This window comes from Symsagittifera roscoffensis, chromosome 2, assembly GCF_963678635.1.
Source record: "Symsagittifera roscoffensis chromosome 2, txSymRosc1.1, whole genome shotgun sequence".
In the NCBI taxonomy this organism is placed as follows: domain Eukaryota; kingdom Metazoa; phylum Xenacoelomorpha; order Acoela; family Convolutidae; genus Symsagittifera; species Symsagittifera roscoffensis.
This window is the reverse complement of record NC_087063.1, coordinates 47,560,318-47,582,642: the sequence shown is the minus strand read 5'-3', so window position 1 is coordinate 47,582,642 and position 22,325 is coordinate 47,560,318. Positions and strand designations below refer to the sequence as shown.

The 22,325-nt window shown below is 33.9% G+C and overlaps 1 protein-coding gene across 2 annotated transcripts in view; it reads right to left on the bottom strand.

The window, feature by feature from the left end:
* LOC134839129 (heterogeneous nuclear ribonucleoprotein H2-like) overlaps positions 1-22,325 on the bottom strand; it is a 46,486-nt gene that overhangs the window by 3,273 nt on the left and 20,888 nt on the right. The window contains exons 6-9 of one of the 2 annotated variants that reach the window (XM_063854573.1): positions 16,147-16,340; positions 15,890-16,022; positions 15,522-15,733; positions 11,948-12,040 (exon numbers count right to left, since the gene is read on the bottom strand). In XM_063854573.1, coding sequence (XP_063710643.1) covers positions 12,011-12,040; positions 15,522-15,733; positions 15,890-16,022; positions 16,147-16,340 — 569 coding nt within the window. In that variant the 3' untranslated portion in view covers positions 11,948-12,010. Of the gene's footprint in view, positions 1-11,947; positions 12,041-15,521; positions 15,734-15,889; positions 16,023-16,146; positions 16,341-22,325 lie in introns of those variants that run through there. The other variant, XM_063854572.1, reaches the window with a different exon arrangement.

Below are 22,325 nucleotides of genomic sequence, written 5' to 3'. Positions count from 1 at the left end.
CACTAAAGGTTTTCCTTCTGCATCAAAGTTCTGGAACACCTCAGGTTGCTTCGTAAAAATATATGTATCTAGTTTGGCATTCTAGTATGCAGTTTTAATGTCTAACTGTCTTAACTCATACCTATTTTGAACTTATAAACTTAGAACTATTCTTATAGTCAACATCTTAGTTGTAGGCGAATACGTTTCGTGAAAATCCCTTCTCTCAACTTGGCTAAAACCTTCAGCAACAAACCTAGCTTTAAACCTAGAAACTTCGCCATTACGTCCGTACTTCAAATCAAAACGCCACCTGCTGCCTATAGGCTTCTCTGCTCTATTTCTAACTAGTTCCCAAACTTTGTTTTTCTTGAATGAATCAAACTTTTTTTCACTGTTTATTGCCAGTCAGGGTCTGCTAAAGCTTCCTTAGCATTTTTGGTTTATTTTCGAAAACTTCTCCAAAACAAGTTTTTGAGATTGGTAGCCATATTAAGAGCATAAGGCCCATAAGTTCTCGATAAATTGGCTAGATCAAATTATTCCACCTGAGTTGTCACGGAGCTTTAAACGATATCCTGAGGTACTTCTCCTATTGTCTTTATTTCCAGCCCAGTCCGCATCCGAAAAGGTAGCAAGATTGAACGCTTTATCCCTCCTACATACTAAAGGCAAACTTTTTGTTCCTAGCAGATATCTTAGACAATTCTTTCCGGCTTTCCAATAGTTTTCACCTGGGTTTTCCACAAAAGAATTAAGGTTTGCTGCAAAGCAAATGTCGGGTCTACTTGATAGGGCTCAGAAATTTGGACAACTAACAAGTCCTCGATAGTCACATTTTTTCATATTTTCTTGTTCTATGCTACCTTCTAAAGGACAATCTTCTTTTGTCAGTTTTTCGTTTTCAGCAAGAGGGGTTGTTATGGGTTTTGCTTCGGTCATTTCAAATCTTGATAACCACTTTTCAACATAATTCTCCTGACTTATCCTCATTTCGTTTCCTCAGTAATCAATTTTCATTCCTAAGAACCATTTGAGATCACTTATCTCGCTTATCTCAAATTTTTCAGAGATTTTGATGTCAAACCAGCTACAGAAACTTTCGTCCGCACCACAAACCACTATATCATCAAACCACAAGCAAATTAAATCTTCTATCTCTCCCTCAATCCTCTTAACAAACAAGCATTAATCAAAAACTGAATTTTCAAAGCATAACTCCTCAAGGTAGCCTTTTAGAGTCCTGTGCCAGTTTCTACCGGACTGCTTTAGTCCTTAAACACTTTTCTTCAGAAGACACACTAAAGGTTTTCCTTCTGCATCAAAGTTCTGGAACACCTCAGGTTGCTTCGTAAAAATATATGTATCTAGTTTGGCATTCTAGTATGCAGTTTTAATGTCTAACTGTCTTAACTCATACCTATTTTGAACTTATAAACTTAGAACTATTCTTATAGTCAACATCTTAGTTGTAGGCGAATACGTTTCGTGAAAATCCCTTCTCTCAACTTGGCTAAAACCTTCAGCAACAAACCTAGCTTTAAACCTAGAAACTTCGCCATTACGTCCGTACTTCAAATCAAAACGCCACCTGCTGCCTATAGGCTTCTCTGCTCTATTTCTAACTAGTTCCCAAACTTTGTTTTTCTTGAATGAATCAAACTTTTTTTCACTGTTTATTGCCAGTCAGGGTCTGCTAAAGCTTCCTTAGCATTTTTGGTTTATTTTCGAAAACTTCTCCAAAACAAGTTTTTGAGATTGGTAGCCATATTAAGAGCATAAGGCCCATAAGTTCTCGATAAATTGGCATCAAAAATCATGCAGCGAGCCATTGGAGTAATTGTTCCCCACACCCTTTCTATCTTTCTGTTCTCTTGAGGGGTATAGTCTTATTTTCAGTTTCCTACAAACTCGCCTAAAATCCTGAACTATGTACTCTCCTGCGCCATCTCAAACTGAAGTCTGAGGGACTCCTATCTCTGCTATGAACCTCTCAATTTTTTGTTGCCTCATCTCTCGTCTTTATGAAATGAATTTTTAGATATCTAGAAAAACTTTCCACAAAACCTAAAGCATAACTATGACCATCCTCTGCTATCGGGTCGATAGGACTTGAAATATCTGTCTGAACAATATCTAGAGTCCTGGTTGCCCTGGTGTACCAATCTTTCGAGAGTGGCTTATTTTTTGCTTTAATCAAATCAATTGCTCTAAATGACTTGAGTCTTTGTATTTTTAAGACCCATCCTACAATGCCAATGTTTCAATATGCTAACTACATAACACCCCTCTTTTCCTATTAAAGTATCCCACGAAAAAGAGTAAACTGAACCATCTCTTAATGGGTGAACTGAACCATTTCTCTGACGAACAAACGAGCTCGCACCAAAAACAACTTCTGCTCCAGCTTTCTTCATTTTTGATACACTTAGCAAATTTCTTGAATTTTCAGGAACGTACAAAGTATCCTTCAGCTCAATCATCTTAAACTCGCCTTTCTCATCTTTCACTCTGAATCTAACTTCACTGTTTCCTTAAATTTTTGGACACAGAGAAATTTGCATTGCTAACCGATCCTTTGAAGTTCTCATCTAAACTAACAAACATCTCTCGATCCCTAATCATAATACTGGTGGCTCCAGATTCTACGACTAAGTCCTCGACCAGAGACACTCTACTCAGAAATTTAAAATGAACCTCGGTTTCAGCTGCTAGGTTCTGCTGTTCTCGTTTAGTCTTACTAATGAACTTTTTCTTTGCTTGGCAATACTTTGCAATACGTCCAAACTACTTGCACTCATAGCACTGAATTTTTTCATCTTTGTGTCCACCATCTCGTCTGCCGCCTACGTTTTCTCTGCACTGTTTTGCCACATGTCCTCTTTTATGACATTTAAAACAAACTCTATTCTCGCTATTTAAATCATGCTTTTTCAATAACTTGTCTTTCGCTATCAAAATTCACTAAATATCTTTTCAATTCTTCTAAACTTTTCTCATCTCTACTTAACTTGCCTATGGTACAAAAAATTTCAAATGTTTTGGAAGCCCTTTCAAATTAATTGAAATTAACATTTGTTCACTCCTTCGTTCACTTGTTCTAAGTTTCACTGAATCTCCTCTGCTCTAGTTAAACAATATTTCACTGTTTCATTGCTATTCTTTTACAAAGTTGTAAGTTCGGAGATAAGTTTTTGCAGCCTGGGTCTTTCAAAACTCTTAAACTTTTTCGTAAAACATCCCAAGCTTTACGACCATTGCCTTTGTAAGGTCTTAAAAACAAAACCGATTTCTTATCTAGAGCCCGCAGAAGTTCGTACCAGATATGTAACTGTTTTTCCCCAAAAATCTATTTTCCTTTATCTATTGCAGCTTTTTTTATCACTGCCTGCTTCCGGTCTTAAACTTGGCATAAAATTTCTATAATCAACTGTCTCATCTAAAATTTTGTTTAATTTCAAGTGAAAAATTAGTGACTCGAATTGCTCTTCAAAATAAGAAAAATCCTCTTCTTTTCCCGAAAAAACTATCCTATTTTCTTTGCTATGCAAAGTTCTTATTTCCCACTTAAGTCATACACAAAGATAAAGCTATAATCAAAAATTCAAAAAGCTAAGTATTGCCCTAGATAAAATTCAATGACCCCGTTTTCTCTAACATCAAAATCATGTATTATAAACAACAATATCGCGCGCTGATGTAACTAAGCTAAGTTTATTTGATTACCTATATCTGATTCGGAATCTAACGCTCTGCGTACTGAATAACACATCAGCAAATTAGTAAAGCGAAGGTACCTCCTCAGATTTCATACTAGGTATTATATATATTAGCAATATAGAAGTTCGTCTTCTTATTCTGGGGTATAAGTTTCTTTTCTTTTTGAAAGCATTGTTTTACTTGGATTGATTTAGTGTCAGATTCGAGCAACCGCGTACGAACGAACTTATCCCTCCACAAAACTTGAGTATAAATCAGCAACTTTTACAAATAAAACATGTAATTTATCAGTTTGTTACAGTTTTCTTTCACTATCAATCTTCATGTAGTGCTTCTTCCACTGCTGTGCTCACTCAGTTCCCCTTTGTGTAACTTTTGACTGTCTTCTCTTCTTGCTGTGTTTCCCTGCTTCTATCGTCAGAGTTGTCTATCTCTAGAAGTTGTGTTGACCTGCTTCTGTCGTAAGAGTTGTCTGTCTCTACTAGTTGTGTAGCCCTGCTTCTATCTTTGCACTTCTCTATCTGATCAACCATCTATCTCCAAGTACCGTTGGTCTGCTTCTATTCTCGCAGTTTTCTATCTGATCAGTTGTCTATTTCAAGTTATGATTTCACTGTCACAACTCCACTACAAATCTCAGTATTTTTTCTAATTCGTTTGAACAAACAGTCAATCTTGACTCCTGACTTCTCACTCGTCATTGGTCATCTGGGCCCATAACCTATCAAGGTTGCAGCGACAAACGGTTGATTAAGAAGGAGTGAATTAATGAGATTTTAGTGATAGTTCCAGTAGTAATTCAGATCAAATATATTTGGTAAATCACCCGCACAAAGTTGCTCGAATCAATGACTAAAGGTCATGTTTCACCAGCTAATTTTCACAAAAATCGGAAAGTGATCTTTCAGTTTGAACCGAATAAGAAAGATCAATTCCAGTTGAGTTACAAAATTCACCAATAAAAAAAACCGAAAAAGAAAAAACACTTTTCAACGCGGCACTAAACTTTTTTTTTTTCAATTTTCGAGTTTTTCTTTTTTGCTCAAAGTATTCTTTATTTAACAAAAACGGCTATGATTTCATTTTAATTTAATTGAATAACTTTTTAGGGAATCTTAAAATGCTTTGCTTTCTTTTAAAAAACTAAGCAAAGAATTCAAATTGTAGCAGCATTTACTCGTTCTTTTAACGCTCAAAACTTTGTTTATCAAAACCTGCTTCTTAAATTTTTTTTGAATAAACCAATCTAAATGGATTTGTGAAAATTTTACTTTCAATAGAAAAAAGACAAAACGCTCATCATACAATTTTGTTCTATGGAAGTTATATGAAAGGCCTTTGTTCCGTAGATTCCTCATATAAGTGTGTACAGTAAGCATTTTTCTGTTAAAGAGGTCAAACCTGGTAGTGTAAAAACATCATTAGATCAAAACATTGGCTGGTAAATAGCTGCTGGAATAAAATTGGAATGAGAATAACGCGGGCTGGGGAGGTGAAGGTGTTTTGAACCTAGATTGAAATTCGCCTCTCGTTTTGTTGTTCCAAGCACTCTCAGCATTACAAAAAACTATGGCGTAGGTTGGATTTTTCCACACAAAAGTCGTGCTTTCATTTCAAAAAGGCTGTCTCAGTGTTGATAAAACCTTGTGAAGTACAGTTTACCAATTAAAAGGCTAATTACAGACGGTAGCATTGTGTGATTTAACATTTTTTAACCGTTTTTTTTAGCCTATTTTGAAATTGAAAGGCAATATCAATAACAAAAAATTGTCCAAAAAATCCGATAACAATTTCGAAGGGTTAATTAACGATCGTTTTTTGTACATTCCTATGATGTTAACATAAAAACGAAGCTGCGCTTCGCAAACACAAGCGAGCAAAAGGCAAAAAAGAGCTCTGAACAGGCAAAACAAAATGAAATCAGGACACAGGAAACATAGCCAACAGACAAATGTCAAAGAGTATTGAACGTAAGTAAACAGAAAAAAGACACTTAATTTGAAAAAATCTCATTTCGAAATTCAAAGAAAAAAATAGATGCCCTTTGATCTCTTTGACTTTCTAGAACAATTTATTAATGGCGTTTTTTTTTTATAGCATTTACCCAACTTGAAAAAGCTGGATCCATAAGTAAAGTTTTCATTCCGCTGGAAATCTGAAAATTAAGAACCACATACGAACAAAATCTCGTTCACGGTTTTTTATGACTTTTCTACGCTCATATATGAAAAGTGATATTAACGTAACTTTCAGTAGATGAAATTCAATTGAACTCAAAAAGTTCTTATATAATAGAACTCAAAAAGAACTCATATAATCTAAATGCATTCATAAAAGCATTAAAATCTATGAACGAAGATCTGCAGTTATCAGAGCAGTTTAAGACTTTTTCCTGACAGAAATTACCAAGATCTAATTAATTCTTTTTCAAGTTTTTCTATTCAAATTGAAGTTTTTCAAATCAAATTGCCAGTGTATGCAGCAAAAATTCGACAAAAAGTAATTCAATGTTCCGGATTTGAATCTCTCGTTTGCTGATTAGCAGTCTCACTTCCTCACATTTAAGCCACGGTGGCTTGGAGGTAAACTAGAGGCCCAGCTAATGTCGGATGCACCTGTTTTAATATTTTAATCTCTGATTGTACTGATTTCAAAAAAATGGACTTTACCCAATACACCTGTGATTTCCCAACTCAAGTAGGAGACTAGCCGTTTATTTAAAACAGAAAACTACTACCCGCCTTTCAACTGAATATTTGACATTTTCTGAAGCCATATTTTTTCAGACGGACGGAAAAGCCGACTACACAGAAAGTCGCATATGTTTTTTAGAGAAAATGAACAAAAAAAATTTAAAAAAAATGTCAAAAAACACCTTTCCAATAAAAAAAACTGAGAAAAAAAAAAACACTTTTCAACGCGGCACTAACTTTTTTTTCAATTTTCGAGTTTTCCTTTTTTGCTCAAAGTATTCTTTATTTAACAAAAACGGCTATGATTTCATTTTAATTTAACTGAATAACTTTTTAGGGAATCTTAAAATGCTTTGCTTTCTTTTAAAAACTAAGCAAACAATTCAAATTGTAGCAGCATTTACTCGTTCTTTTAACGCTCAAAACTTTGTTTATCAAAACATGCTTCTTAAATTTTTTTAAATAAACCAATCTAAATGGATTTGTGAAAATTTTACTTTCAATAGAAAAAAGACAAAACGCTCATCATACAATTTTGTTCTTTGGAAGTTATATGAAAGGCCTTTGTTCCGTAGATTCCTCATATAAATGTGTACAGTAAGCATTTTTCTGTTAAAGAGGTCAAACCTGGGAGTGTAAAAACATCATTAGATCAAAACATTGGCTGGTAAATAGCTGCTGGAATAAAATTGGAATGAGAATAACGCGGGCTGGGGAAGTGAAGGTGTTTTGAACCTAGATTGAAATTCGCCTCTCGTTTTGTTGTTCCAAGCACTCTCAGCATTACAAAAAACTATGGCGTAGGTTGGATTTTTCCACACAAAAGTCGTGCTTTCATTTCAAAAAGGCTGTCTCAGTGTTGATAAAACCTTGTGAAGTACAGTTTACCAATTAAAAGGCTAATTACAGACGGTAGCATTGTGTGATTTAACATTTTTTAACCGTTTTTTAGCCTATTTTGAAATTGAAAGGCAATATCAATAACAAAAAATTGTCCAAAAAATCCGATAACAATTTCGAAGGGTTAATTAACGATCGTTTTTTGTACATTCCTATGATGTTAACATAAAAACGAAGCTGTGCTTCGCAAACACAAGCGAGGAAAAGGCAAAAAAGTGCTCTGAACAAGCAAAACAAAATGAAATCAGGACACAGGAAACATAGCCAACAGACAAATGTCAAAGAGTAATGAACGTAAGTAAACAGAAAAAAGACACTTAATTTGAAAAAATCTCATTTTGAAACTCAAAGAAAAAAATAGATGCCCTTTCATCTCTTTGACTTTCTAGAACAATTTATTAACGGCGTTTTTCTGATAGCATTTACCCAACTTGAAAAAGCTGGATCAATAAGTAAAGTTTTCATTCCGCTGGAAATCTAAAAATTAAGAACCACATACGAACAAAATCTCGTTCACGGTTTTTTATGACTTTTCTACGCTCATATATGAAAAGTGATATTAACGTAACTTTCAGTAGATGAAATTCAATTGAACTCAAAAAGTTCTTATATAATAGAACTCAAAAAGAACTCATATAATCGATATGCAGTAAAATCTATGAACGAAGATCTGCAGTTATCAGAGCAGTTTAAGACTTTTTCCTGACAGAAATTACCAAGATCTAATTAATTCTTTTTCAAGTTTCTGTATTCAAATTGAAGTTTTTCAAATCAAATTGCCAGTGTACGCAGCAAAAATTCGACAAAAAGTAATTCAATGTTCCGGATTTGAATCTCTCGTTTGCTGATTAGCAGTCTCACTTCCTCACATTTAAGCCACGGTGGCTTGGAGGTAAACTAGAGGCCCAGCTACTGTCGGATGCACCTGTTTTAATATTTTAATCTCTGATTGTACTGATTTCAAAAAAATGGACTTTACCCAATACACCTGTGATTTCCCAACTTAAGTAGGAGACTAGCCGTTTATTTAAAACAGAAAACTACTACCCGCCTTTCAACTGAATATTTGACATTTTCTGAAGCCATATTTTTTCAGACGGACGGAAAAGCCGACTACACAGAAAGTCGCATATGTTTTTTAGAGAAAATGAACAAAAAAAATTTAAAAAATATGTCAAAAAACACCTTTCCAATAAAAAAAACTGAAAAAGAAAAAACACTTTTCAACGTGGCACTAACTTTTTTTTTCAATTTTCGAGTTTTCCTTTTTTGCTCAAAGTATTCTTTATTTAGCAAAAACGGCTATGATTTCATTTTAATTTAACTGAATAACTTTTTAGGGAATCTTAAAATGCTTTGCTTTCTTTTAAAAAACTGAGCAAACAATTCAAATTGTAGCAGCATTTACTCGTTCTTTTAACGCTCAAAACTTTGTTTATCAAAACCTGCTTCTTAAATTTTTAAATAAACCAATCTAAATGGATTTGTGAAAATTTTACTTTCAATAGAAAAAAGACAAAACGCTTATCATACAATTTTGTTCTATGGAAGTTATATGAAAGGCCTTTGTTCCGTAGATTCCTCATATTAATGTGTACAGTAAGCATTTTTCTGTTAAAGAGGTCAAACCTGGGAGTGTAAAAACATCATTAGATCAAAACATTGGCTGGTAAATAGCTGCTGGAATAAAATTGGAATGAGAATAACGCGGGCTGGGGAAGTGAAGGTGTTTTGAACCTAGATTGAAATTCGCCTCTCGTTTTGTTGTTCCAAGCACTCTCAGCATTACAAAAAACTATGGCGTAGGTTGGATTTTTCCACACAAAAGTCGTACTTTCATTTCAAAAAGGCTGTCTCAGTGTTGATAAAACCTTGTGAAGTACAGTTTACCAATTAAAAGGCTAATTACAGACGGTAGCATTGTGTGATTTAACATTTTTAAACCGTTTTTTAGCCTATTTTGAAATTGAAAGGCAATATCAATAACAAAAAATTGTCCAAAAAATCCGATAACAATTTCGAAGGGTTAATTAACGATCGTTTTTTGTACATTCCTATGATGTTAACAAAAAAACGAAGCTGTGCTTCGCAAACACAAGCGAAGAAAAGGCAAAAAAGAGCTCTGAACAAGCAAAACAAAATGAAATCAGGACACAGGAAACATAGCCAACAGACAAATGTCAAAGAGTAATGAACGTAAGTAAACAGAAAAAAGACACTTAATTTGAAAAAATCTCATTTTGAAATTCAAAGAAAAAAATAGATGCCCTTTCATCTCTTTGACTTTCTAGAACAATTTATTAACGGCGTTTTTCTGATAGCATTTACCCAACTTGAAAAAGCTGGATCAATAAGTAAAGTTTTCATTCCGCTGGAAATCTAAAAATTAAGAACCACATACGAACAAAATCTCGTTCACGGTTTTTTATGACTTTTCTACGCTCATATATGAAAAGTGATATTAACGTAACTTTCAGTAGATGAAATTCAATTGAACTCAAAAAGTTCTTATATAATAGAACTCAAAAAGAACTCATATAATCGAAATGCATTAAAATCTATGAACGAAGATCTGCAGTTATCAGAGCAGTTTAAGACTTTTTCCTGACAGAAATTACCAAGATCTAATTAATTCTTTTTCAAGTTTCTGTATTCAAATTGAAGTTTTTCAAATCAAATTGCCAGTGTATGCAGCAAAAATTCGACAAAAAGTAATTCAATGTTCCGGATTTGAATCTCTCGTTTGCTGATTAGCAGTCTCACTTCCTCACATTTAAGCCACGGTGGCTTGGAGGTAAGCTAGAGGCCCAGCTACTGTCGGATGCACCTGTTTCAATATTTTAATCTCTGATTGTACTGATTTCAAAAAAATGGACTTTACCCAATACACCTGTGATTTCCCAACTTAAGTAGGAGACTAGCCGTTTATTTAAAACAGAAAACTACTACCCGCCTTTCAACTGAATATTTGACATTTTCTGAAGCCATATTTTTTCAGACGGACGGAAAAACCGACTACACAGAAGGTCGCATATGTTTTTTTAGAGAAAATGAACAAAATTTTTTTAAAAAATATGTCAAAAAACACCTTTCCGATAGTTTCGAAGGCCGTAGAACGTGGGTTGAAATTGAGAGAGATTAGCAAAATAAGCAGGCACATAAAAGAGCCGCCAGTTTTTCCATTGGTATCATTTTTTTGAAAATCAGCTGAGGATTCTTTGAGAAAAGTTTGAAATTTCTGCAAAACCGCAAAAAAACTTTTCAAGTCGCAAAAAAAATCCCATACATTTTCAGAATACCTGTTGTTTTCAACAGAACCTTACACTAAACAAAAATAAAGCCGCAACAGATGCTATTAAATTGCCTATGCTTAATTATGATTAAATTGAAATATACCAAAAGTACCACCAATAAACACTTTTATTTGCGAATTAGGTTGAAAAAAATCGTAGTAATACACTACGCTTCGCTTAGTAAACATGCAATACTTAATAACAGGTAACAATTCGTAACATTTGCAAGTAGCTCTGCTCATCCACGTGGCTTATATCAGGCACGAGAGGCATATTGCACCTGAATCAGTGTTTCCTGATTATCCTACTCTTCTAACTTATAGCCTGTTCCGAATTGTTGCCTGTAAAGAGTTTTCAATTTGCGATTTTCAGAAAAACACGAATATGCTTTGACTATGAATGTCGCTTTGAGTTTCACCACTGTTTCCTTAAATTAAGGAGTTTAAAAAACTTTTGATTGAAAAATTATGAAATCTGGGTAAAATTTTAGAAAATTGGATATTTTTCTGATTCTGACAGCTACTGAATTTTTATTACTTTTTGTATGCAAAGGTATCCGTTTATTTGAAATTCTCTCACTGAAAAAATTATAAACATTTTTCATTTACAGCTTCCTGCATCCATGTTCGATATGCTTTCTTTTTTCAAAACTTCATATAACAACTTTCATAATTGTGAACTCCTTTACCCCTATTTGAAACTCCTAAACATATTGGAATTCGTTAAATACTTGATTTTTAATTTTTGTTTTGTACAGTCCATTCTCTCATATTTTCTCTTAAAGCAAACAATTTCAAAAGACGCTCAAGTTTTTGGCTTTTTCGAATTTACTTTTGTTTGTTGACGCATAGGGCATAACTCTGTACTGTTGAATGGTTTGACAAAAGCGTTATATGCTGTCCGTGATTGCTTTTTACCGTGAAATGCTCCGATCCCATAAAACCCAATAAGCTATGATACCAAGTAAACTAACATCTCAATCATAGCAAAAATGCCAATTGCTTCAAGGAAACCGAAAAAGAAAAAACACTTCCAATTTTTCCCAAAGTATTCTTTATTTAACAAAAACGGCTATAATTTCGTTTTAAATTAGCTGAAAAAATTTTTAGCGACTCTTGAAATTTTTTGCTTTCTTTTGAAAAACTTATACAATTCAAATTATAGCAGCATTTAGTCGTTCTTATAACGCTTAAATTTTTGTTATTTATCAAAACCTTCTTTTTAAATTTGTTTTTTTTTTAAATAAACCAATCTAAAACGATTTGTGAAAATTTTACTTTCACTAGAAAAAAAGACAAAACTCTCATCATACAATTTTCTTCTATGGAAACTATGATAAGCCTTTTTTCCGTAGATTCCTCATATAAATGTGTACAGTTAGCGTTTTTCTTTTGAAGAGGTCAAGCATTTGAGTGTAAAACAACGTTAGATCAATACATTACAGATAAATAGCGGCTGGAATAGAAATTGAATGAGAATTACGCGGGATGGGGTGTTTTGAACCTAGATTGAAATTCATATCACTCACTTTGTTATAAAAGCAAGGAAAATGCAAAAAAGAGCTCCGAACAGGCATGACAAAGCGAAACCAGGACAAAGGAAATATAGGCAACAGACAAATCAAATGGAAAATAGTAATGAACGCAAATAAACAGAAAAAAAACATTGACTGTAAAAAATCTATCTTTCGAATTTCAAAGAAAAAAAAACAGATGCCCTTTAAGCTCTTTGACTTTCTAGAACAATTTTTGAACAGCGTTTTTTAGAGCATTCACCCAGCTTGAGAAAACTGCATCAATAAGTAAAGTTTTCATTCGGCTGGAAACCTATAAACTAAATTCCACTTTCGAAACTAAAAATGGTTCACGTTTTTTCACACCATTTCTACGCTCGTATACTGATTTCTAGATTGAACTCTCAATATCAGAATTATCTAGTAGTTTTCGTGGGAAGAAGTTTCCACAAGAAATTTCTACAAAAAAAACGGTAAAAACTCTAGAAAATGGATTTTGTGCGATAGTAAAATTTAGGTAACTCTAAGTGGATGAAATTCAATTGAGCTCAAAGAGTGCATATAAATCTAAGTCCATTCATAGATGTAATAATATCTATGAATACACATCTGCAGTTATCAGAGCAGTTTAAGACTTTTTCCTGACAGAAATTACCAAGATCTATATAAGTCTTCATTACGTTCATTACATTTAAAAGATTAAAAAAACACCTTAAGAAAAAACTTTTGCTGAGATCATCAGTGCCACGTTCTCACATCTGCTCCACGACCACTAGTATGTTTACTTACACTAGCATCAATTAAGCAGCTGCAGTTTTTTAAAAACAAATTGCCAATTGATTCGATCAAAAAAAAATTGACCAAAAATTCGACCAAAAAAAGTAATTCAATGTTCCGGATTTGAATCTCTCGCTTGTGTATTAGGAGTCTCAGGTCCTCAAATTTAAACCACGGTCGCTTGGAGGTAAATTAGAGGCCCAGCTATTGTTGGATGCACCTGTTTTAATATTTTAATCTCTGATTGTACAGATACCGAAAAGCGTAATTTTCGAAGTTTCAAAAAAATGGACTTTACCCAATACACTACTGATTTCCCTACTTAGGTAGGGGACTAGCCGCTTATTTAAAACAGAAAACTACTTTTAGCTCTTTCAACTGAACATTTAATCTCAGATTTGGCAGGGTAGTTTTTGAAAAAAAAAAGCGAAAAAAGGTTCCAAGAAACGATCAAATATAGTTAAATAAGACTTTTCCTAAATTCCTTTACTTTTCTCTAAAAAAGCATGGGAATAGCATCTTATGCAGAATATCATCTTATGCAGGGAAGACTTCCACACACTGATTTCTAGATTGAACTCTCAATATCAGAATTATCTAGTAGTTTTCGTGGGAAGAAGTTTGAAATTTCTACAAAAAAAAACGGTAAAAATTCTAGAAAATGGATTTTGTGCGATAGTAAAATTTAGGTAACTCTAAGTGGATGAAATTCAATTGAGCTCAAAGAGTGCATATAAATCTAAGTCCATTCATAGATGTTATAATATCTATGAATACACATCTGCAGTTATCAGAGCAGTTTAAGACTTTTTCCTGACAGAAATTACCAAGATCTATATAAGTCTTCATTACGTTCATTACATTTAAAAGATTAAAAAAACACCTTAAGAAAAAACTTTTGCTGAGATCATCAGTGCCACGTTCTCACATCTGCTCCACGACCACTAGTATGTTTACTTACACTAGCATCAATTAAGCAGCTGCAGTTTTTTAAAAACAAATTGCCAATTGATTCGATCAAAAAAAAATCGACCAAAAAGTCGACCAAAAAAAGTAATTCAATGTTCCGGATTTGAATCTCTCGCTTGTGTATTAGGAGTCTCAGGTCCTCAAATTTAAGCCACGGTCGCTTGGAGGTAAATTAGAGGCCCAGCTATTGTTGGATGCACCTGTTTTAATATTTTAATCTCTGATTGTACAGATACCGAAAAGCGTAATTTTCGAAGTTTCAAAAAAATGGACTTTACCCAATACACTACTGATTTCCCTACGTAGGTAGGGGACTAGCCGCTTATTTAAAACAGAAAACTACTTTTCGCTCTTTCAACTGAACATTTAATCTCAGATTTGGCAGGGTAGTTTTTGAAGAAAAAAAAAAGCGAAAAAAGGTTCCAAGAAACGATCAAATATAGTTAAATTAGACTTTTCCTAAATTCATTTACTTTTCTCTAAAAAAGCATGGGAATAGCATCTTATGCAGAATATCATCTTATGCAGGGAAGACTTCCACGCACTGATTTCTAGATTGAACTCTCAATATCAGAATTATCTAGTAGTTTTCGTGGGAAGAAGTTTGAAATTTCTACAAAAAAAACGGTAAAAACTCTAGAAAATGGATTTTGTGCGATAACCATATCGGCTTCTCTATTTAAAAAAAGTAAAACAGATTACAAGGGAAAATTCAAGCACCATGTTAGTTTGATTGAAGTGACAACCTCAGAACCGGCGATTTAGTTTTTGAAAGAAAGGTGAGTTTCCAAAAAAAAATTAAATTGCTTATGCTTAAACAGGCTTAAATATGATTAAATTGAAAAATACCAAAAGTGCCACCAATGAACACTTTTATTTGCGACTTGGGTTGGGAAAAATCGTAATAATACACTACGCTTCGCTTGAGTAAACATGCAGTAATTCGTAACTCAAAGCTACATTTCGTAACAAGGCATTTGCAAGTAGCTCTGTTCATCCACGGGGCTTATATTGGGCACGAGAGGCATAGTGCACGTGAATCAGTGTTTCCTGATCATTCTACTCTTCTAATTTATAGCCTGTTCCGAATTGTTGCCTGTTAAGGGTTGTCACTTTGCGATTTTCAGAACACCACGAATATGCTTTAACTGCACCAAAAAGCTTAAATCTGACCACGCAAATAAATTGTTCTATGAAAAATTGCCTGAACTTCTTATGCCTTTCATGACTTCGTTTTCATATCGAGCAATGAATTATTTTGTACAAGCAATTTGAAAACGCGTATGAGTTGGTAATTTTTGCCATTAGTAATCCATAATTTTGAAAAAAAAGCTCGCAGTTGAGCAGTATAAGCTCAAGTTCTCGCAATAATGAACATATAGACGTGTGGAAGTTATTGAGGCTTTACAATAAGGCAAGGTCAGTTTCTCTAGGAGCAAGGAGATTTGCAAGAAAAATTGTTTACGGGTGACATTTTAAGTCCCAATTTTGAAAAAAAAATTTGAAAAAAAAAATTTAAAAAAAAATGAATTTAGGAAAAAGAGCAAGTGAAAAGGCTTTTTCCTAGAAAAAAAAATGAATATCAACACAAATACACTTGCTTCGCAGTATAACAAAGTTACGCTTCGCGTGAGCAAATATACATCACAAATCGAGGTGAAAAATAATTTCCCTCACGTCTTCAATATCTCGCTCGTCGCATTCGTACGGGAGTCCCAGCAGTTTGACCAGATTTTTGCCATCAGATCCTCTGTCCCTGCTATCGCGATATGGACTTCTCTCCCTCCTCACAGGTGAGCGGGATCTATCCCTTCTAGGGGGATCTGCTCTCCTCTCTCCTCGCACACCTCTCTCGTTTCTACGTTCACGCACGGCGATCCATCTACTTCCTACCGGTTTAACAAAAAATATTACTCAATGAGATATATTGGAATGATATTTATAATAACAGCAATTCTTCTGATCTATATGTTTTAACTAATAAATAATCAGAAGATATCTGGGTTCTTTAATACTGTTTTTCTTTAAATTGAAAATTTTCTTACGGATGACTTTTCTATGCTTCGAAAGTGCTACTTCTAAATCTTGCAGTGACATGAACTCTGCGAAGGCTTCTTGAACTTTTCCAGATGAATCTTTGACAAATTCTACGTAACTGGGCCTGGCAGGACTCAGAAACTGAAAAAAAAAACAGACCATAAATTTGACTGTTTTAAATACTTAATTTTTTCGTTCTTTCGTTGTTTACATTTTGGTTTCCTTCCAACATATTTTCTGAAGTCCCAAATAATGAGATACTAACATCCATCAGCTCATCGCGAGAGCAGTCATATGGGAAACCTTCCATCTCCACAGCATATGACTCCCCTCCTGAGATTGGAGGAGGGACTGACACAGGCGGTGGCAAGGAGTGTGCCATTCTCATCTCCAACTCGATTGCACGAGCAGCATTTAGCCGCTCCAGCCTGTCCAACTCTGACAGTCGAGCAGACGAGTCTGGAACAAATATTTTGTCAATTCTACAAAACGGCGAAGCCGGGTTCGCACCGCTTGCCAGCTTTGATTAGCGTTTGCCAGCTTTAAAACAGTATTGCCAGCTTTCAACTAGCGTTCAGAAAAAAATTATCAGGGCCGTAACTAGACAATCAAACTTGGGTAGACGCCCGTTCAGCCAAGAAAAAGGCCAATTTTTTTTAAAGCTTTTTAATAATTTTTGCATTTCTCAATTTGTTTTTCGCTAGACAAAAAACTAAAACTCGTCCAATGCCTTGTATACAAAAAAAACTTTTGTGTTCTATAGAAAAAAATTTCCCTTTCGAGAAACTTTTTTTCAAAAGTAACATCAGTTTTTTTTCATAAAAAACAGGGATATTTCAAAAAAGTAATTTCATTGTGTCATTAATTTGAATCGATTTATAAAATATCTCAAATATAACCAGAATTGAGACGCTGAGCTATTAACTAAGTCCAAGTAAACTCAGACGAAGAAGCCAGATAGCCGAAAAAACTTACAACTTAATTAATTGATAAATTAGAAAAATATTACAGGGCCAGAATATTACAATCAGTTTATCAGAAAAAAAAACAGCAAAAACTTTATAGGTTTGATATGACTTACGGATTCCTAAATCCAATTCAATTGCCTCAATATGCATTGCTCAAATAAACAAAGGCTAGAAAGCTCTTAAACCAAAACAAACACAGAGGCGAAGTAGAAAACGAATGGCTATGATTACCAGCAAACGAAATCAAAATTACCAGCAAACGAAATCGAAAATGAATGACTATGATTACCAGCAAACGAAAAGACCAGCAAACGAAATCAAAATTACCAGCAAACGAAATCAAAATTGAAAAAAAAAAACATTTTCCCAAGCCTTTTTACAACGATTGCAAAAAAGCACAAAAAACTCCTGTAACAAAAATACCGGCACTGTTAGAAAACTTGAAAAGAGCTTTCAAAATACTTGGAAGAAATCGAACCTTTCTGCGAAACACAAGCCGACAAAAATTAGCAGACACGAACTTGAAAGTTTTGAAAAGTTTCAGCTTTAACAAAAAAACTAGTCCCGACTGGAATCGTCTCAAGCATGGGTGGTACCACTGAACCAAATGCACAGAACACTCCTTGAATTTACAAATGAAACAACTTCCAACAAACCAAAAATAGCACAAAAAAGGCAAAACTTCTTGGAACTCAATTACTTGTCCAAAACCGGAATCAATGAAATGTTTTTTTTTTTCAATTTGAATAAAAAATGCCCAAATTTTAGATAAATATGGTGCTGCGGCAACTAAGTCGACAAAAAACCAGACAGAGAGAAGTCCGAAAAAGATGTTTTTGACGCGCGGACAATTTTCCGCTTACAAAAAAAAATAGGTCCTGTCCGGATTCGAACCGTTCACCTGTCCTTATAAGCAAATGCGTTAGTTCTTCGCCACACGCGCGAATTAACGTCCACCTTTCGATTACATTTGAACCAAAAGCAAAAAGATTTAAGTGATTCTGTTACACTAGTTGCTAACCCGAAAAAAGTCTATATTCCGGTTTGATAAACTTGCTAATCGTAAAAGTAAGAATCTGTTGACGAAAAAACAGATCGAAAAGTAAGAAAAAAATGAGGCATTAACTCACGACTTGAATGGCCTTCAACAGTATGGACACCATGATACAGCAAGACGCTCAGAAAGATTTGAAAAAGATTTCCAAAAAAAATTGTGAAGGGTACTAAAATGAAAAAAAAATGTAGAAAAATTTTTACCGCCATTTTTCAAAAACTTTCAATGAAAGTCCGAAACCTTGATTTGAAGCTTTCAATACATTTTTTCAGAGCTAGATTTCGACATGGCTAGAGAATTTTTTTAGTAGAACGTAAAGACAGTCGAAGCGGAGATTCGCAACACTTGCAAAAATTACTTGAAATTAGGGGCAATCTTTGTCTCAGAAAATATTCATAAACAGCCTTAGAAAACATCGAACATCTTTTGAAAACATTCAACGAGCGGAAAGTAAGGCAAAAAACTGGATCAAACCCCATTAAGCCTCAAACAAAACTGTTGTCATAAAAAACTTTCAGCTATAAGGTTTGGAAACTCGAAGTTTTTACTGCCAGTCCCTCCTGAAACACACAGAATAAAAAAAGATTCGCCTTGAAAACTGCGCAATTTGAGATTGCTAAGACAATATAACAATCTAAAAAATGAATAAACTAGAAAAAAACTTTAAAAACATTCAAAATCAGAGTTTTTCAAATAACAAAACAACTTTCAATTAGAGTACTAAATGTTTAAATCTAAAAAATATCTTTGATAATTCGGCTGCTAAAAAACGGAAAACGAAAACCGCACATTCGAAAAAACTTCATTTTTTTCATAATATTATTTGAAAAAATTATTTTCTAAGATAAACTAAAATACTAAATTAGTAAATTGTAACTTGAAAGTGACTGCAGCAGCATTTGAAAGTAGCAGTACTTGAAAGTAAATGAATGTTTGTCAGAAAAGTTTTTCATCGGAAAAACTTCTAGTTCCCGGTTACAAGTACATTTGCTCTCACAAGTAAAATGAGCCGAACGAACTTTCTGCTGTTGTAGGCGCTTGACAGTAACTGCATCAGCATTTGAAAGTAGCAGCACTTTAAAGTAACTGCACATTTGTAAAAAGAATTGTTAACGGGGAAAAAAGATTCACGATCTTTAAAATGCACAAAAACACAAAATTTGTGTGTAATAAATTGAATATAGTAAACTATAACCACCCACACTAACTTTGCTTGTAATAAAACATAGCCAACTGACAGTTGGAAAAGAGTAATGAACAATAGTAAGCAGAAAAAACACTGACTTTGTGAAAAAATCTCAATTTTCGAATTTCAAGCAAAAAAGAGATACCCTTTAAGCTCTGAGTTTCTAGAACAATTCATGATTAGCGCTTTTTTGCTAATATGAACCCAACTAGAGAAAACTGGATCAATAGGTAATCTTTTTAATCCCCAGGAAATCTAAATATTAAATTCCACTTTCGAAACTAGAAATGGTTCGCGTTTTTTTGCGCCATTTATATTTGGAGAGTGATATTAACTTCAATTTTAGCGGATGAAAATCAATTGAACTCAAAAAGTGCATATAAACCTAAGTGCATTCACAAATTCATGAATATGTATGGATGCAAATTTGTAGTTATTAGAGTATTTTAGGACATTTTCCAGGAAAAAAATATCATCAAGATCTATATAAGAGTTTTCAATACGTTCATCACACTTAATTAGAAAGTATTAAGCAAAATTGTGTATCAATTATGCATTTTAAAAACCTCGCGAAATATTTCGAGCAGGAAAATTTGCGAAAGGAGATTTTAATTGCTACACTGTTGTATGAAGTTTTTTCGGTTCAATTGATGAATTAAAAAAGCATCAACTGTTTAGCTTATTACTAAGCTAATGTCAAAGCACTTGGGATTATACTGCTAATGTAGCCTGCCAATTCAAAACTGCCATCAAAAGTAGCACTTTTAATTGCATTTTAGCTTGGAAAAAGAAATGCATTGTACTACGCTCGTGAAACCATTCTGTGATGAAAGTAAATTACGAGAAAAGAGTATATTACCCGGTAAGAACAACACTTGTTTATCAATCCCATTAAATCAATGCAATTAAATCAATTATTGGTTCTGACTGGTTAATAAATAACAACGAACCAATTTACACACCACCTTTATGAGTCGCAGTTGAAAGAACCAACAGATCAATTGGAAAAACTATAATCGAGCTCAGGGAGACCGATTAAAAACTAATTGACCATTTTGAAAAAATAAAACCATTTACCGACTTTCAAAGAAAGAAAACGAACTAGGTGATATATTACAATAGGTGGTAGGTTCAATTCAATTAGCTGGATCTCTTCTTGTTACACTTCGCACATTATTTATAATATATTTCAAAAGCCATATTTTTTGGCAAAATAAAAAAAATTGAATTTTTGAATAGCATTTCATTTGGCAGAGTTATATATTTACAAAAATTATCTTAGTAGTAGTACGGTACAATTGATTGAAAATGAAATGACTATATTATGCATAATATTTTTTCAAATTTAATACATAAACTATACTCAAAATTACCACCTAGTGTAACATATCACCAAGAACTAATATTTAATTCTTTTAATCCGCTAGGAAAACTAAAATAATTAAAATACTTTCAAAACAAAGTCACTCACGCTTCTTCATGCCGTTTTTATTTCCGTAATAAGAGAGCATAATAGATTTTCCTGAAGTGAATTTGAAGTGTAAAAACAAGAAAATGGAACTGCGAACAATCAAATTTCAGCAAGAACGAGTTTCCAGACTTTTTCCTGAGAAAAACTCAACGTATCCTACAAAAGAGACTTAAAAGCCTTCATTGATACTAATCAAAAACTTGCGCTAGCATGTAGAAACATTTAACATTGATCTCGAGCTAATCTGGTAATAAATAAGGCTGTAATTTATCTAAATTAAAAAAAACTATAACATAGCCAACAGACGGCTGTAAAAGAGTCAATGAACGCAAGTAAACAGAAAAAGAACGGTCTTATATATTTTTCAACTTTCGACTCAACTTTCGAATTTCTAAGAAAACAATAGATCAACTTAAAACTCTTTGAGTTTCTACAACAATTTATTTTTACTAGCACTTTTTTGATAAAATTAATCCAATTTGAGGAAACTGGATCAATAGGTGAAAATTTTAGTTCGCCGCCACATTCGATTAAAAATGCCACATTCGATTAAAAATTCCACTTTCGAAACTAGAAGTCGATCAGATTTTTTGTGACCTTCACATTTTTTCTATTCGATAGTGGAGTTTTTTTTTATTATTATAACGAATTAACATCGAAAAAGAAAAAATTGCTCCCAAAAAAAAACTAAAAAGTTGAGAGTCTGCAGTTTGGTCAAAGACTTAGCACTTTCCAACCGCAGTAGTTCACTGTGCTGTAACTCGAGTTTTAAAAAAATTACAGTAAAGTTTTAGCAAATTGGCTTTCAAGTTTTCGCTGTCGCAGAAGTCGACAGTCCTGTTAAGGTTTGCTAGGCGGCAAGAGTGATTTCAAAAACTTCTTCTTGATGCTTCGTGCCGAAATCGCGGAAGATCGCAGTTTATCAAATCTGATCGGAAAGGATACATAATTCTGCCAACTGAACAAATAGAGCTCGTTAATAATTTTCGATAGGAAAAGCAAATCATTGAGTTCGAGATAAAGAGTCAGTGAAGAAAATTCAGGATACACAGCCGAGCTTCATAATATTCATCAGTGTAGTTTGAAATCCACCGGCTACACTTCGATTGATCTCATAGATCCCATGTTCCCATCGAATCGATTCGATTGATCTCATAATCCTTTTATTGGGGAACTATACCGAGCTACCGTACGTCAGGACTTCTCGTTGATTTACGCCGCATTAATCACTTACTTAGACATGACTACAAGAACACTAATTTTCCGATAAGAAAAATATGGAACACGCAGTGCAGCACTCCGAAAGCAAACGCTTTTTTTAAAGCTAGACTGTTCACATGCCTACATTGTGTTCAAATTGCTGACGATTTATCAGTCCAATAACTAGCTTTCAATTTTGCATCACGATACAAATGCATTTAAATGTTTAGCACAAGGGCTAAGAAAATCAGTAACAGGATTTGGCTTTTTTGTTCGGACATATCTTGATTCTTGTCTCGCTGCTAACATTTTGTACACAATACATGGACGATACTGCTACTGCAGCAAAAAACGTATCCGAGCTCCTGTACAACTTACGCAAAATCTTTGAATGTATTAAGCGTTTCGGTCCTAAAACTTTCACCAGCGAAGTGTCAATTCGCTGGCGCCTGAAAACGGGCTGTATAGTTCCACGGCGATCTCGCAAGGAGGTTTCGTTTGCATTTATTGTAAAAGTTACTACATTTACAACCAAACGAAATCTCCTTGCGAGAACGCCGTGGAA